This window comes from Camarhynchus parvulus, chromosome 27 (assembly GCF_901933205.1).
Source record: "Camarhynchus parvulus chromosome 27, STF_HiC, whole genome shotgun sequence".
Lineage (NCBI taxonomy): Eukaryota > Metazoa > Chordata > Aves > Passeriformes > Thraupidae > Camarhynchus > Camarhynchus parvulus.
Genome location: NC_044597.1, coordinates 893,049 through 910,631, shown reverse-complemented (window position 1 = coordinate 910,631; position 17,583 = coordinate 893,049). Strand labels below are relative to the sequence as shown.

General features: G+C 56.8%; 1 protein-coding gene across 1 annotated transcript; it reads left to right on the top strand.

Annotated features, from left to right (window-relative positions):
- The first annotated feature begins 10,579 nt into the window (after positions 1 to 10,579).
- Positions 10,580 to 17,427, top strand: AGPAT1 (1-acylglycerol-3-phosphate O-acyltransferase 1). The gene is made up of 6 exons (XM_030966428.1): positions 10,580 to 10,761; positions 14,059 to 14,192; positions 14,704 to 14,879; positions 16,398 to 16,493; positions 16,965 to 17,037; positions 17,204 to 17,427. The coding sequence occupies exons 1-6, from the start codon at positions 10,580 to 10,582 to the stop codon at positions 17,425 to 17,427; spliced, it is 885 nt and encodes a 294-aa protein (XP_030822288.1).
- The last annotated feature ends 156 nt before the right edge of the window (positions 17,428 to 17,583 follow it).

The following is a 17,583-nucleotide window of genomic DNA, read 5'->3' as shown; positions in this document are numbered from 1 at the left end:
GCACAGTTTCTATTTTAACAATTTTTATAACCTAAAACTATATTTAACACACTACTTAAGAGAATTAATGCAGCGTCACTTTCTAACACAACACATAGAATATTCATTTGAATATTTGCGAAAAGCCAATCATAAAATACATGCATTTTTCACAATAATAAATCAGCCTTCCGAAACATGGAGTCAGATTCTCGTCTCTTCCCTCATGCTCAGACCGCTGTGAACACGGTCACAGCCGGGGACACGGCCCAGCCCCGTGGGGACCCAGGAAGAGCCCGAGCCGGTGTCCCCAGGGCCTTTCCCGGGGATTTCCCGCCGGGAGGAGCCGCCCGGGGACATTCCCGGCCCGGCCGAGCCTCCCTGGGCAGGGTTTGTTTCCCCGGAGCCCTGGAGACGATCCCGAGCCATGGAGCGGGGAGCGGCCGGGGACCCCCGCGGGCTCTGGGGGGACCCCCGGGCAGGGACCCCCCTCCTTGGGGTGAGCCCGGAGCGCTCCCGCCTCGGGATTGACGGGATAAGGGTGGAGGGGAGAGAGGGGCTGGGCTCGGGGCTTTGGGTGGGCACCGGGCTTTGCAAACGCCCTGCAGACCCCGAAAGGTGCCCGGGTCCTGTCCCCAGGGGTGGGGACACTGCGGGTCTGGGAGTGACCCAGGATGGGAGGGCGCTGTCCCTGGAAAACCAGGGGAGAGCGAATTCCCTTCTCCAGGGCCCCCGTCCTGCTCCCCCGGGCCACCCGCTCCTCCCGCCACCACCCCCGTCCCCTCTGTCCTGTCATCCTTGTCCTCTCTGTCCTGCCACAATCCCAGTCCCCTAGGTCCTGCCCCCACCCCGGTTCCCTCTGTCCTGCAATCTTTGTCCGCTCTGTCCCTCCCCCAGCCCCGTCCCCTCCGTCCTGCCACCAGCTTTGTCCCCTCTGTCCTGTCACCATCCCAGTCCCCTCTGTCCTGTCACCACCCCCGTTCCCCGTTGTCCCCACCCCTTCCTTCACCCTGTCCCTCTGTCCCCCTACCCCAGTCCCTCTGTCCCGCCCCCAGCCCCGTCCCCTCCCCTCCCCGCCACCATCCCGGTCCCAGTCCCGCCTGTCCCCAGCCGTGTCCCCTCTGTCCCCCCGTGTCCCGCTGCCAGGACTCCGCATTAACCCTTGAATTTACAACCCCGGTTTTCCCTCCTCTCCTCCCTCGCAGCCCCGCGCCCTGGGATCGCCCCCGGGGCATTCCCGGAGCATTCCCGGTGCCCGGAGCGTTCCCGGTGCCCGGAGCGTTCCCGGTGCCCGGTGCTGATCCTGCAGCCGCTGCCCGGGCCCGGGGCCGCCCCCGCGGGACCCCCGCCCGCCCGGCCAGGTTCGTGCAGGGCTGGGGAGGGCAGAGCCGACCCGGGCCGGGTTCAGCCGCTCCTGATCCCAGATCCCAGCCCTTGCCAGGGGAGAGCGGCGGGCAGAGCCGCACTCAGCCGTGTCCATCCATCCTTGGGTCCTTGGGCGGGCGTTCAGCACCACGGGCTGCGAATTTTGGGGGTTTTACCAACTCTGGGCTCCAAGATGCTCCCGGGGAACAGTTTTGGTTTTTGTTGTTGTTGTTGTTGTTGTTTTTTGGTTTTTTGTGTGTTTTTGTTTATTTGTTTGTTTTGTTTTTTGGGTTTTCTTTGTTTGGTTGGTTTTTGGTTTTTTTTTTTTTTGTTTTTTTTGTTTGTTTGTCTGTTTTGTTTTTGTTGTGGGTTTTTTGTTGTTGTTGATGCTTTTGGGGTTTTTTGTTTCTTTTTGGTTTTTTGTTTTTTGTTTGTTTGTTTCGTTTGTTTTGTTTTTGTTGTGGGTTTTTGTTTGTTTTGTTTGTGTTGTTTTTTTGTTTTTTTTTTGTTGTTTTTTCAAATTCATCTGCTTTTGTTCTCCAAACCCCATTTCCTGCTGGCACCCATCCATCCCCAGGGAACGCCGGGGTGTGTCAGGCTCCTGGAACTGCAAGGTGGGATTGAGAGAGAATGGAACCCTGGGCTGTGCCCACCTGGGTGCCCCCAGGCTGAAATCTGGGCTGGGGGGGCTGGCAGCAGGGCCAGGGGCTGTGGTGACATCAGGGACAGCAGGGACAGGGGCTGGAGACATCAGGGACAGCAGGGACAGCAGGGACAGCAGAGACAGCAGGGACAGGGGCTGGGGTCAGTAGGGACATCAGGGACAGCAGAGACAGGGCCTGTGGTGACCAGGGACAGCAGGGACAAAGAGCTGTCATCACTGGGGACACACCACAGGCAGAGTCACCTTGTGTTGTGGGTAGGGGGAGGGTGGAGCTGTCCTTAAAAATCCGAGGAAAACCCTTAAAAATCCGAGGAAAAGGGATGCTGCAAGTCAGTGTGGAAGTAAACAGGGCCAGGCTGGCCCCAGTGGGATGGGAGCACCCACCCAGAGCTGCCAGCACCCCGTGTCCCTCCCCAGTTCAGTCCCTGGGGTGCTCCCAGCTCAGCAGAGCCCCAGGAGGGGCTGGGGTGCTCCTGCCTGAGGGACAGCCACCTCCTGTGTCCTGGGAGCCAGCCTGGCACCTCTGGAGCCTCTGGGGATCTGGCTCTGAGCCCTTATGGGGTGGCCCAAACCCTTTTTATACTCCAGGGAATCCCAGAATGGTTTGGACTGGAAGGGACCTTAGAGCCCACCCAGTGCCACCCCTGCCGTGGCAGGGACACCTCCCACTGTCCCAGGTGCTCCCAGCCCTGCCCAGCCTGGCCTTGGGCACTGCCAGGGATGCAGGGCAGCCCCAGCTGCTCTGGGTGGGTGAAGCCAGCAGGATCTCAGGGGAATCCAGCAGGTTTATAAGAATTTTCCATGGGACTTCCACACCTGCAGAAAATGGGGGTGTTTTTTGGGGGTGCAGAGGCAGATTTGGGGCTTTCTCGGTGTGGATGGACCTCAGCAGCCACCCTCAGTGTGGTCTCCAGCCAAGGGGACAGGGACACTGCCCTGGAGCAGGCGGGAGCTGAGGAGGTGCTGAGCATCCCCACCCTGCTCCTCCCTGGATCCCAGGAGTGGGGATTGGGGTCCTGGGCTCACCCCCAGCTCCTGCCCTGTAGGAGTGTCGGGGGTAGGATGTGTGGGACAGATGGAGATGAGAGATCTCTGCAGCCAGGGCGTGGAACCTGCGGTTTATTGCAAAGGGCCTGGGTGCAGGGCCCTGCTGGGAGCTGCCAGCCACAGCTCAGAGCAGTAAAGAGAGAAGAGAGGGGGAGAGAGGATGAGAGGGTGAGAGAGTAAAAGTAAGAGCATAGTAAAGTAAGAGCTAAGAGACAAGAGGTAAGACTCAAGACAGCGAAGTTCCCACTACAATACAATAAATCTTCTTCTGTGTTGAATATTGTAATTCTCACTAACCAATCTAGTACAAGATACAAATCCTACAGCATTTCCATACAGCCTATAAGAATCATTACATTACCATCCTGTGTTACATTTCAAACCCTAAAAACTCCTCTTTGGGCCCCTTCTGCCAAGCTGTAGGGGCTGCTCTGACCCTTGGGCCTGTCTGCAAGCAGAGGGTGTTGTTCCATCAAAAGGGGATCACCTTCAGCCAGCCACACCATTGTTTTCCAATTGTTCAGTAACTGAGGGATCTCAAAGCTTGCTTTCATTTCAATCTCACTTATAGTTTCCATATTCTCAAAATCTTTTGCCAGACAATCATATTTATAAGGCTTTCCCGTTTCATCTTCCCCAACACTGCCCCTCATGCCCAGAGCAGGGCTGAGCCTGGCATGCTCTGAACGCTGCCCCTGCCAGGGCAGGTGCCCCCCAAGGCCCTGGGCACTGCCAGGGCTGCAGAAACTCTCCCCAGAATGGGAGGAAAGTCTGGAGCCTCCAGCCCCATTAATCACTGACCACAGCCCCTGGCCCTGCTGTCCCTGCTCAGCTCCCCCTCCTGAGCCAGCAAGGAAGAAAAGCCTCAAATGTGGCAATTTTCAAGCTTTTGCCAAGCAAAATAATTTTTAAACACCACACGAGGCTCCCAAAGCGGGGTGGGGGAAGGCTGGCTGTGCTCCCACTGCTTGGGAACAGGGAGGAGCCTTGGGGCCGCCCCATCCCGGGCACTCATCCCGGGCTCTGCTCCCTCTGCTCCCTCTCTGATGCAGAATCTCCCATCCTCGGGCAGGTTTGATGGAGCTGATGCTGATTCAAGGCTCCCAAATGCACCAGCTGCTGATGCACGGCCTGGCCATGGCAGCTCTGCTGCCCCTCGGTGCAGGGACAGCCCCGGCCCAGGTGAGGCTCAGGGGGCAAAGGGACCAAAGAGGGACCAAAGAGGGAAGAAGGGACCAAAGAGGGGACAGAGGGGACAAAGGGGACAAAGATGGGGAAAAGGGACCAAGGAGGGGGGCAAAGGGACCAAAGAGGGGGCAGAGGGACCAAGGAGAGGGCAAAGGGATCAAAGATGGGGAAAAGGGACCGAAGATGGGGACAGAGGGACCAAAGAGGGGACAGAGCAACCAAAGAGAGGGAGAGGGATCAAAGAGGGAGCAGAGGGACCAAATCTGGGGCAGAGGGACCCCGGGGCTGCTCAGGATCACCACATCTTGCTTTGAGACTCTCTGGGGGTAGCACCTGGGTGGTCCCAGCCCAGCTCAGAGCAGCCCTTTGGGGTTTTGGGGCTTTGTTTGGAGCTCTGACAGCTCAGACAGCAGCCAGGCCTTGGGCAGAGGCTCAGCCCAGCTGGACACTCTGGAAGCACAGCCCAACTCGGCAGGAGCTCTGCAGGGGCTGCCAGTTAAAAATCCATCTCAAACCAAAACATTTCATCCCCTTGGGGGGAACAATGCAGCTTTTGGGGCAGGGCTGGGCTGTGGCAGCTGCTGAGCTCGCTGCCAGCTGGCACCTCCTGGCACCCATCCCTGCCCGCCCAGGGCCACCAGGGCAGGGCTGGACCCTGCTCAGATGGCTCTCAGCCGATCAGAGGGCTCTTCCCAAGGGTTTTGGTCCCATCTTTGGGGCTGCCACCCCCCGGGGGTTTGTTGGGACTGAGCCCACCCAGCGGGAGCAGCCGGGTGCGATCCCGGTGTTTTGTTTGCGCAATTATCACATCATTAAAAAAACCAAATCATATTAGAGGTAGCAGCAATTTAAATTGAATAGTTTAGAAAATATATAAAATCGGATACACTTGAAATATTGACAATATAATTTGATTAAAATAAGGGATAATTTGGTTCCAATAACAGCGCCTAAGCAAAAGATAACCGCGGGGTACGGAGTGCAGGGCTCTTGGACCCCGGCCACCTCACGTACGAGCTTGCCAAGGGAAGACTCCCCCCTTATAAGCCCAGGTGTCAATGCCATCTCCTCCCATTTTCGATTCATCACACTCCTACCTCCGCCCTCATCACCACCTTTACCGTGCATGCTCCACCACTCGTTTTGGTGGTGGCACCAGTCTTTGGGGGTCGTTTTTGATGAAGGCCGCTCCTCTTCCTTGATGTCCTTCAACTCACCCTTGGGTCACACATGCACACCAAGCGAGTATAATGTAAGCCAAGACTAACATAATATTATATTTAAGCATCAAAACAATAAATCTCTTATAACTGGCATTTTCCTGGGACCCAACCAGATTTTCCCTTCTTTCTGTTAATTTTTAGTATTTCTGTTATCTCTTGCTTCTTTCTGTTATCTCTTGCTTTTTCCTGTCCTTGAACATCTGCAGGAAAGGACGGGGGGGTGGAACCCCTCCTCTCCCTTTCTTTCTTGGCATTACACCTTTTAACTGTTCTATTATTTCCAAATATTAATTACTGTATCCATATTAATTACTGTTTCAATCATGCCCATTTACCACACCGGCAAGCGGTGCTTTGGGAGCCCCGGCCCAGCCCTGCCTCTGTCCCCCTCCGCAGGCGCTGGCGGGGCCTTGGCAGGGTGAGCAGGAGGAGGAGGAGGAGGAGGCCGTGGTTTTCCACCATCACTACGTGCCCTGGACCCCTCTCCGCCCAGCCCCCGTGCGGTTCCTGCGCTCCTCACCCGGGGAAGGGCGGTGAGTGCCGGGGGCTCGGTGCCACCCTGGCGTGGCAGCGCCTCCAGGGACACAGCCCCCCCTCACTGAGCTGTCCCCGCAGAGCTGTGCCCCCCCCGCCGCCCCCCAGCGCCACCGGCACCGTGGGACCCGGCGTGCCCCCTGCAGAGGGTAAGGACAGCCCGGGGACACTGTCCCCACGGCCCCCACAGGAGCAGCTGTCCCTCGGGCTGCCGTCACCCCAGGCTGAGCTTCCCTGCTCCCTGTCTCCATTCCATCCTGTTCTGTCCCATCCCATCCCAAAATTTCCCATCCCAATAATGTCTCACCCCATCCCATGGATCCCACCCCATCCCATCCCAGTAATATTCCATCCCAATAATGTCCCATCATCCCATCCTATTATCCCATCCCATCCAAATAACGTCCCATTCCATCCCATCCCATCCCATCCCAATAATGTCCCATCCCATTATCCCATCCCATCCCACTAGTGCCCCTTCCCACCCCATTTCATTATCCTATCCCATCCCATCCCATCCCATCAGCCCCATCCCATCCCATCTCAATAGTGTCCCATCCCAATAACCTCCCATCCAAATAATGGCCCATCTCATCTCATCTCATCTCATCTCATCTCATCTCATCTCATCTCATCCCATCCCATCCCATCCCTCCTGTCCCATCCCATTATCCCATCCCACCCCACCCCACCCCACAGAGTTTTACACCATGGAGGAGCAGCAGTGGGGGCTCTGAGCTCTGCCTCCCTCAATCCCGAAGATCCCGGATGGAAGCTCCACCATTCCCGTGCTTTTGGGGTTTTGGGGCTAGTTTCCCCTTTGAGCCCCCCGGCAGGGCTGTCCCAGCCTTGTCCCAGCCCCGGTGTCACCCCGGTCCCCTCCAGGCCACCAGGCCAGGCTGGCACGGGCCATGCTGTCCCCGGGGGTGGGACAGAGGACGGTCCCCACCTCCATCCGTCCCTCCAGCTCCCAGCGCGGCATCGCATGTCATTAATGTGCTTTGTTAAGAGAGCGCCCTGCTGTCGCTAATTAAGCATCTGTAATTACATTAATTGCCTCTGTAATCTGTAATGGGCTGGTGGCTCCGTGCCTGGGTGCAGGGGCTCCCTCGGGGCTGGGGGAGCCCAGAGCGCTGTGGGGGGGTCTGGCAGTGCCTGGGGGGGCTGAGAGGAGCCTGGGGGTGTCTGTGAGGTCTGGGGGGTGAGGGGGTGCTGGGGGGTCTGGCAGATCTGGGGGTCTGGCAGGTCTGGGGGTGCTGAGGGGAGTTCTGGGGGGATCTATCAGAGCCTGGGGTGCTGGGGGTCTGTCAGGTCTGGGGGTTCTGTCAGATCTGGGGTGTGAGGAGGTGCTGGGGGGTTCCTGGCAGGTCTGGGGGGTTCTGTCAGATCTGGGGGGGTTTGGGGGTGCTGGGGCGGTGCGGAAGCTCCAGGCTGAGATCTCCTGGCTGAGCAGAGGCAGAGCTGGATCTTGGGGGGGTGTGGTGGGGAGAGCAGCCTGAGAGGGAAATCCCGGAGTTTCCCAGCCTTCAGTGACCCCTGAGCTCCCCCAGGAGCAGGAGGAAGGGGCAGAGGAGGCTTTGGGGTGCTGGGAGCTGTCCCCAGCCCGTGCCACCTCCCCAGCCCTGCTGTGCCCTGGGGGGGCTCCAGGCTTTTCCCTGGAGCAGCTCCTGGCAGGAGACATCAGGGCCGGTGGTCTGGAGCTCTGAGGATGCAGAAAGGAACCTTAAACCCCTCCCTGGACTGCCCTGCCTCTCCTGTGCCCGGTGCAAGGCAGGATTTCCCTTCCCAGAGCTCTGCAATGGGCAGATCCTCCCCAGCCCGGCCCCTGGAGGAGCTCCCAGATGTGGAGCAGGAGGATCGGGTGGATTCCAGCAGGAAGGTCCAGCTCCTCCAGCTGGGAGGTGTGACCGTGTTCACAGGGGTCCCAGGGTGAGGGAAGAGATGAGGATCTGACTCCATGTTTCAGAAGGCTGATTTATTACTTTATGATATATATTATATTATATTAAAACTATACTAAAAGAATAGAAGAAAGGATTTCATCAGAAGGCTGGCTAAGAATAGAAAAAGAAGGAATGATAACAAAGCCTTGTGTTTCAGACAGAGTCCAATCCAGCTGGACTGTGATTGGCCATTAATTAGAAACAACCACATGAGACCAATCACAGATCCACCTGTTGCATTCCACAGCAGCAGATAATAACTGTTTGCATTTTGTTCCTGAGGCCTCTCAGCTTCTCAGGAGGAAGAATCCCAAGGGAAGGATTTTTCATAAAAGATGTCTGTGGCAGGGAGGGACTGAAGGAGGCATCCAAAAGCAGAGCTGGGATGGATGGGAGAGCAGCCAAAGGTTCCCCCATGGACACAGAATGGGGAGGAGGAGTGAGGAGTCACCTGGAATGGGCTGGGCAGGAAGGGTGGGCTCGGCATGTGACCCAATCTTTGCTTTAATATGAGAATAATGAGAGGAATGGGAGGGTGAAGCAATGGGCATTGCAACAGCCCTGGTGGACGTAACCCCGGGGTTACTGGTCAAACTGGGGCACCCTCCAGCCTGGCCGGAGCCTGGGGACAGCTCTGTCACCTCCAGGGTGGGAGGGCACTGTGGTGGTGTTCGAGGGTCCCCAGGACAAGGTGAGAGATGAGAATCTTGACTCCATGTTTCAGAAGGCTGATTTATTACTTTATGATATGTATTATAGTAAAAGAAAATGCTGTACTAAAACTGCACTAAAAGAATAGAAAGGAGAAGGCTGATTTATTGTTTTATGATATATATTATATTAAAAGAAAATGCTAAAACTAAAACTATACTAAAAGAATAGAAAGGAGACATCAGAAAGCTAGAAAGGAATGAATAATAAAATCTTGTGACTGACCAGAGTCGTGACACAGCTGGACCTGTGATTGGCCATTAATGAAAAACAATTCACATGCTGGGTAAACAATTCTCCAAATGACATTCCAAAGCAGCAAAACATGGAGAAGCTGAAGCTTCTCAGGAGAAAAGATCCTGGCAAGAGGATTTTTCATAAAAGATCACAGTGACAGGGCTGGGTCCTGCCAGGGGAGGGCAGGGGGCTGGGGGGTCCCAGCAGAGGTGACAATGCCCAGGTGGGCCTGGGGGGACTGGCAGACCCCAGAGAGGCACAAGGGGAGGCACAAGGGGATTTTGCTGCTGCTGGGTCAGGGCTGAGCCCAGGGATGGCAGCAGCACAGGGATGCCCCCCTTCCCCAGCCCTGGGGGTGTCCTGGGGGCTTGGAGCCACCTGGGATGGTGGCAGGTGTCCCTGCCGTGGCACTGGGTGGGCTGTGAGGTCCCTCCCACCCAGACCCTCCTGGGATTCTGGGATTCCTGATTTGGGAATTCAGCAGCAGGGCTGGGAGAGGCTGCAGGGGGCTGACACCGGCCCAGTGTCCCTGCTGTCACCAGGACTCGGTTCCAGGAGTTTCCAGGGGCCTGGCCTGGATCCTGCAAGGCACCAGAGCAGGAGGAGAGGTTAATTACAGCCTGTGCTAATTGCACCCCTGAAAACACCTCATGCAACACGGCCCCTGGCTGCCAACTGGGCCAAGGGCTGCCACCCCTGCAGGGCTGGCAGAGGGGGGTGGCAGAGCCCGGCCCCAGGCACTGTGGGACCCTGCGGACACGAGCTGGGCACTGCGAGGGGAAGGGCAGAGGGGCTCCTGCTGCCCAGCCTGAGCAGGGGATGGGGAGCAGTGGTTCCTGCTGCCATTCCAGGTGGCAGATGTGTCCCAGCCATCTGAGGCTCTGCAGGGGGAGGTTTGGGTGCCAGGAGGAGGCTGTGCCCAGCCAGGGACCAGAGCAGCTCCTGCTGTCCCCACCAGCTGAGCCTCCCTTTCCCAGGGCTGGCAGCCCCTGGCCAGGACTATTGTGAATCAAAGGTGACTCTGATGTTGGCGAGGGAGAGAGAGAATGGATCTGACTGCATGGATATCAGAAGGGTAATTAATGACTTTATATTATTCTGTACATGTAAAACTGAACCTGCCAAGCACTCAACCCTGCTCACACTGCACAGAATCTTGTGGCTGTCAGTGACAGTCCTGACACACACACACACACACCCCTGGCCCTGACAGGCCAAGGAAACAAAACTCCGTCACTGTGGGTAAAAAATCCCGATATTGCATTCTACTTTGGCACAACACAGGCACAGCAAGTGAGATAAGAATTGTGTTTTCCCTTTCTCTGAGGTTCAGAGAATGTGAAACCCAGAAATCCTTGGGAAGAATTGTGCCTTGCTTTTCTCTGTGAAGAGAAATGTGGCAACACAGACAGATACCTGGGACAGGAAGAGTTCAGTGAGCAGCAGGTCTGATCTCACCGACCTGGAGTCTTCAATAGCCCAGGAGGTGACAGCAGTGACACCTCAGGTGACTCAGGGTCCCCGTGTGACTCACAGCCACTCTCCACCCCTGGGTGGGTGTCCTGCTTCCACCTGAGCCACTCCGTCCTCAGGATGAGATGCACAGAGAGCCTTCCCCTGGGCCAGCCCCAGCCACCCACACAGGATCCTCCTGATCCACCTGCCCTGGGCTGAGCTGGGGCAGCACCATGGACCTGCTGCTGCTCCAAGGGCTGCTGCTCCTGCCCCTGGCAGCGCTGCTGCTCTACAGGTGCAGCCCCCGCTTCCAGTTCCTCTGCAAGGTGGCCTTCTTCAACTGCTGGATCGTGGCCTTGGCCACCCTGCTGTCCCCCCTGGCCGCCTTCCGGGGACGCTCTGTGGAGAACATGAGGTGAGTGAGGGATGGGGATGGGGAGAGCGGGCTGGGGTTTGCCTCAGCTGCAGGAAATCCCGTGGTTTGTGGCCACAGGCTCTGTCCTGCCCTGGCTGGAGCCACAGCTGGGTCACAGCTGGGTCACAGCTGGTGGCAGAGCCCTGGGGCCAAGGCCAGGGCTGTGGTCACATCTGTGGGGCAGTGAAGTGCAGCTTGTGGTGTGAGAGGTGCTGGCTGTGCCCAGGGAGGGTCAGGCCATGCTGGAGTTGGGATTTGTGTCCCTGTGGGATGAAATAACATAAAAGGGATCATTCCTGGCCATGGCAATGTTGGGGTCATCACTTGGGTGGGCAACAAGAGGGTTTGGAGGTACCATCAGAGCAGGGGGCAGATACATGCCCAGTGCTGTGTCCCTGGCTCTGGCATTGCCCATGGGAGACCCGGGAACAGCACTTTGGCAGAGGGATTGAGGGTGGAGAGCCCTGGAACAGATTATTCCATGGCTGCCCCATTCCTGGAAATGTCCCAGGCCAGGTTGGACGGGGCTTGGAGCAGCCTGGGACAGTGGGAGGTGTCCCTGCCATGGCTGGGGGTGGCTCTGGATGGGTTTAAGGCCCCTTCCAACACAAACCATTCCATGTTTTTATGGTTTTGGGATGTCTTGGTGCCATCACCTGCCAGGGGCACAGCCCTGTCACAGCCATGTCCTGATCACAGCCCTGTCCCGACTCTGCTCCCGGGGGTGGAAGCAGGGAGATAGATAACACCAGGCAGATAACACCGGGCAGATAACATCGCAGTGCAACACCGGGGAAGGCCTGGGCGCGCTCAGGGTGTTGCAATCCTGCTGCTGGATTCCCGGGCAGGATGAGCACAGATGTAATTACACAGGGAAAATGTCCCAGCTTGAGAAACTCTGAGGATTTGTGCGGAGGGATCCTGGCCCACGGCAAGACCGTGGCTGGAGGTTCAATGGTACTGGTGGTGGTTCCGTGGTTCTGGTCTGAGGTTCGGTGTTATCAGTCTGAGGTTCAGTGGTACCGGTCGGAGTCTTGGTGTTCCTGGTCTGAGAGTCAGTGTTCCCAGTGGTTGTTCAGTGTTCCCAGTGGTTGTTCAGTGTTCCCAGTGGTTGTTCAGTGTTCCTGGAGGTGGTTTGCTGGTACTGGTGGTGGTTCGGTGTTATCAGTCTGAGGTTCGGTGGTACCGGTCCCAGGTTTGGTGTTATCAGTCCGAGGTTCAGTGTTCCTGGTGGTGATTCGGTGTTATCAGTCTGAACTTTGGTGGTACTGGAGGTGGTTCAGTGTTCTCAGCAGAAGTTCGGTGGTACCGGCGGTGTTCGGTGTTCCCGGTTGGAGATTCAGTGTTCCCAGTCCAAGGTTCGGTGCTCCCGGAGGTGGTTCGGTGTTCCCAGTGGTGGTTCAGTGGTACCGGTGGTGGTTCGGTGTTCCCAGTCTGAGATTTGGTGTTCCCAGAGGTGGTTTGGTGTTATCAGCTGGAGGTTCGGTGGTACCAGAGGTGGTTCGGTGTTTCCAGTCTGAGGTTCGGTGTTATCACCTGGAGGTTCGATGCTCCTGGAGGTGGTTTGGCGCCCCATGGCGGTGGTTCGGTTCTCCCGGCGGTGGTTCAGTGGTACCGGTGATGGTTCAGTGGTACCGACGGTGGTTTGGTGGTACCGGAGGTGGTTCGGTGCTCCCAGCGGTGGTTCGGTGGTACCAGCGGTGCTGCAGTGGTGGTACCGGCAGTGGTTCGGTGTTATGAGTCCGAGGTTCGGTGTTATCAGTCCGAGGTTCGGCAGTACCGGCAGTGGTTCGGTGTTCCTGGCCGTTGTTCGGCGGTACCGGCGGTGGTTCGGTGTTATGAGTCCGAGGTTCGGTGTTATGAGTCCGAGGTTCGGCAGTACCGGCGGTGGTTCCGCGGTACCGGCGGTACCGGGGGTGCCGCAGCCTGTCCCGGGTCCTTCCCGGGGAGCGCCGGGCTCATCCCGGGCCGCTCCAGCGTTTCCGGCTGGGCGGCGATCCCGAGGGAGGCCGAGCCTCACCCGCCTTATCAGCGCCGCTTATCTCGTCCCACCGGCGCTCCGTGCCCGCCCAGCTCCCTCTCCCCCGGATCCCGGAGCCTGCGGGATGGCGCTTCCCGTCATTAGTCCTGGCTTTGGGGCACCGTTCCCTGTTCGGATCCTCAGGGATCTCCGAGCCTGCGGCTCCTGAGGGATGGGGGCGATACCGCGGACCCTGCGCCGCCTTCTCACCCTGCCTGGTGCTGAGCCCTTCCCTGTGCCCTGCCTGTCCCCTGGGGGCAGTGACAGATGTGGGGACCCCGGCACAGACCCTCTGTGGGTCGGACAGGGCCCCATTCCAACACCGACGTGTCCCAGGGTTTTGTCTCCGCGGCTGCTGGGATCCCTGGTGTCCCCTCCTCCCTCCACTCCTCTCCTTATTCCCGTCCTGAGCGTCCCCCATCGCTGCCATCCCGATATTCCTCCTCCTGTCCAGCCCTCCCGGGATGTGACACCGCTGTTCCGCTCAGATCCATCCCTTCCCGACACTGCAGCTCCGGTGGAGCCATTTGTGATTCCCCACAGGAATGGATCCGGGCTGGTTTTCCTTTCCCCCTGCCGCACAAAGAGGTGCAGCGGCCGTCCCTGGGGTCACCCACGTCCCCAAGGATCTGTCTGTCCCTCTGCCACCCATCCGCAGCTCAGCTCCTCCCTGCTGGGATCCACTTCTGGCTTTAGGAGTCTGGGATCTGCATTTCCATCCACACGCAGATCCAGCTGAGCACCTGGGGAGGCTTCCCCGGGCAGAGAGAGTTTGTCCTCGTTGGGATGTGAAGATCCCATCCCCGTCCCCATCCCCATTCCCTTCCCCGTCCCCGTTCCCATCCCCGTCCCCATTCCCATCCCCGTCCCCATCCCACCCCTTCCCTTTTTGCTTTCCCATCATCCCTGCACATCAAAATCCCGTTTTTTCCCTGCCACCACCTCATGCTCCTCGCTCTCTCTCCTCAGCAGCTCCCTCTGCTCTGAGCCAGGAGCTGGGCTCATCTCAGGTGGGAGCCAGGCGAGTTCTGAGCCTCACAGGCTGCAAATGTGTGAGAAATCCATCCAAAATTCCCTGAGCCTGAGCCCGGGTCCAGCAGCGCAGCCCAGCCTAACCCAGTCTGCTCAGAACCGTTCCCCACACGTATCTCTCTGCCTTATCTCCTTCCTTATCTCATCTCTTATGTCGTCCCTTATCTCGTTCATTGTCTCGTTCCTTGTCTAGATCCTTATCTCGTCCTTTATTTTGTCCCTTATCTGGTCCCTTATCTCGGCAGGCTCCTGCGGGCGGCGCTCCTGCCCCTCAAGCGCTTCTACGGCATCCGGATGCGGGTGAGGGGCTCGGAGCGGCTGCGGCTGCCCGGCCCCTTCGTGATCGTCTGCAACCACCAGGCTTCCCTGGACCTCATGGGTGCGTGGGGGGACCCCCGCGCCTCTGGGGGCTCCAGGGGTGCGCCAGGATGGATTTGGGGGGGTCAGCATCGGGATCGGGGCAGGGATGTGTGGTGGGAACGGACCAGGAGGGATTTTGGGACTGGGGTGTGCTGCAGGGAGAGGAGGGACAACGGGAGGTGATGCCACAGAGTGGTCCTGGGATTGGGGACAGCTGAAAATCCTTTAAGTCAAGGCTAAAATAACCCCAACCTGGTCCTATATTAGGGTATAAATTATTAAATAGTGTATAAATTATATTAGGGTATAAATGATTAGTTATCTGTGCGTTGATGTAATTTGGCCTCTCCAGAGAGCTCCTCTCTGCAGTTATCACCTCTCAGGACTGGCCGAGCTGCAGAATTTATTGCTGATTTCCAGCTGGTTGGTCCAGCCTGGGGGTTCCACTTCCAAGCAGTTTTCCCAGGTGATTTTTCTGCTGCCACTGCCGTGGGTTGGGGAGGTGTTAACGGGTGTTCTCCCCACCCCAGGAATGGTGGAGGTGATTCCCGAGCGCTGCGTGCCCATCGCCAAGCGGGAGCTGCTCTACCTGGGCACGGTGGGCTGGGCCTGCTGGCTCAGCGGCATCATCTTCATCGAGCGCCAGCGCAGGGACACGGCCATCGAGGTCATCTCCCGCACTGCCAGCACCATGAGGAGAGAGAACGTGAGGGACGCGGCTGGGGGACACCAGGGGGATCGGGGGCTGTTGGTGTGAATGCACAGCGAGCCCCCTGGCAGGGAAGAACAGCGCATCTGACTCCATGTTATTATATGGAGTTATTGCTCCATAATTATTACTTTATTATTACTTTATTATACTATATTCTATTAATTATACTATATTCTATTAAAGAATAATTATTATAGAATTTATTATTCTATATTTATAGAATATTAATATAGAATAATAAATAAATCAATAATATAAATTAAATAAATTAATATTTATTACTCTATATTAATATAATATAGTATAATATAATATATTATTATTATACTAAATTCTATTAAAGAATACCATACTATACTATACTATACTATACTATACTATACTATACTATACTATACTATACTATACTATACTATACTATACTATACTAAAGAATACAGAAAAGATACTTACAGAATGCTAAAAAGAAAATAATGAAAAGTTGTGACTCTCTCCAGAGTCCCGAGACAGCTTGGCCCTGATTGACCAAAGAGTGAAAACAACTCCCAGCAGAATCCAATGAAACAATCACCTGTGGGTAAACAATCTCCAAACACATTCCACATGAGCACAACACAGGAGCAAATGAGATGAGAATTGTTTCCCTTTCTCTGAGGTCTCTTGCTGCCTTTCAGCTTCCCAGGAGAAAAACCCTGGGTGAAGGAATCCTGTTCAGAGAATGTGAATGCCACAGGCTGTGGGCAGGACTGACCCAGCTGAGGTGGGGGTGTCTCAGTTTGAAAAGCCAGGTGTCTGCTGAGGAAGGCAGGAGTTTCTCTTGGAATAGAAAGTGCAAACCCCTCCCTCTGAATTGTTATAATTTTGAAATTAAGGGGCTCTCAGGCAAAGATATGGGAGCAGGAATAACAGTTCTTTATTAGGAAAAAAAAATACAAATGCAATTGTACAAAAAAAACCCCCACAACCATGGACAGAGTCAGACCATGCCCTGCCCCCTGTGTGTCAGGGGGTGGCACAGCCCCATCCCATGGGGGCTCAGCCCTCCTGCAGTGCCAGCTGTGCTGCTGCTGGAGCAGGGATCCTGCACAAGGGGGGAGTTTTCCTCTGCAGCTCCAGGGCTGCTGCAGATGGGCCTGGGCTCCCTCTGGCAATGCAGGGCAGCAGAAAGCTGCTCCTCTGGCAATGCAGCGGGCAAAGGCTGCTGTGGTGTCCCAACCCTCAGATTGCATCCAGGTAGGAATGCTTGGCTCCTCCCCTGGGCAGAGCATCTCCCCATGGGATGATGGAATTTGATCAGCCATGCAGGGACACTCAGTGGCCATGGACAGAAGGTAATTAATAATTAATGGCCCATGAACAGCAGAGATCTCCTGGAGGGAGGATTGGCTGTGGGAGAGATAAAGAAAATGCCCAAAGAACAGCGATAACTGTCTCACTCTAACAGATGGTGATAGAACACACACCCCAGCCACACCTTTCAGCCTAAAACACCTCTGTCCCTGTCCCCTGCAGCTCCGTGTGTGGGTTTTTCCAGAAGGCACCAGGAACCCGGGCAGATCCATGCTACCCTTCAAGCGTGGTGCTTTTCACCTGGCCGTGCAGGCCCAGGTAAGGAAATGGGCAATCAAATGTTGGGCTCAATGGGCTTGGAGGCCTTTTCCAAAATGATTCCTTCCCTTTGGCTCACCCTGGATGGAGTGGGGTGGGTGTGAATCCTGGGGCAGAGGGATGGGGGGGTTTGGTCCCCAGGGATGGGAATTTGGTCCCCAGGGATGGGGATTTGGTCCCCATGGATGCGTGGGTTTGGTCCCCAGGGATGGGGATTTCGTCCCTAGGGATGAGAGGCTTTGGTCCCCAGGGATGTGGAAGATTTGGTCCCAGGGATGGGGGAGGTTGGTCCCCAGGGATGCAGGGGTTTTGTTCCCAGAGATGGCGGGGTTTGGTCCCCAGGGATGGGGGGTTTGGTCCCCAAGGAGGGCCACGGTGCTGGCAGCACCAGGGAGGGGCAGGCAGGAGCAGGAATCCCACCTGGGGAGGGCTCTCTCTGTGGACCCCCCCTTGACCCAACGTGTCCTGCAGGTTCCCATTGTCCCCATCGTGATATCCCCGTACAGGGACTTCTTCAGCCCCAAGGAGAAGAGATTCACCTCAGGTAAGGGATGGGCAGGAACTCCCATGGCAGAGGGCAGGGCTGGCACTGGGGGTGTCTGAGGGACGCTGAGGGGTGGGGAGGCAGCTGGGGTGGAGGGTGCCTGGGGGAATACCCAGCTCCTGCTGGGATCCTCTAACACATCTCTGGCTTTTCTCTCCTCTCCCAGGGACCTGCACCATCCAAGTCCTCCCCAGGGTGGAAACGTGTGGTCTCAGCCCAAAGGATGTCCCCAAACTGACCGAGAGTGTCCACCAGGCCATGGCTGAGGCCCTGGCCGAGATGTCCATGAGTGACCACGGGGACCAGGACACGGAGCAGCCACTGCTGGGGCCAGGGGAGGACAGGGACAGCCCCCAGGGCCAGGGGGACACAGCCAGGAGCAGCAAATAGGCAGAGGGAGCGAGTCCCTCGGGGACACCAGGGAGGTGTCCCTTGTCCCCTGAGGAGGTGTCCTGCAGCCCTGCCACCGCCCCAGCAGGACGGTGCCCTAAGGGAGCAGAGCAGGGCAGGATGGGGATCCAAAACAGAGCAAGGTGCTCCCAAAAA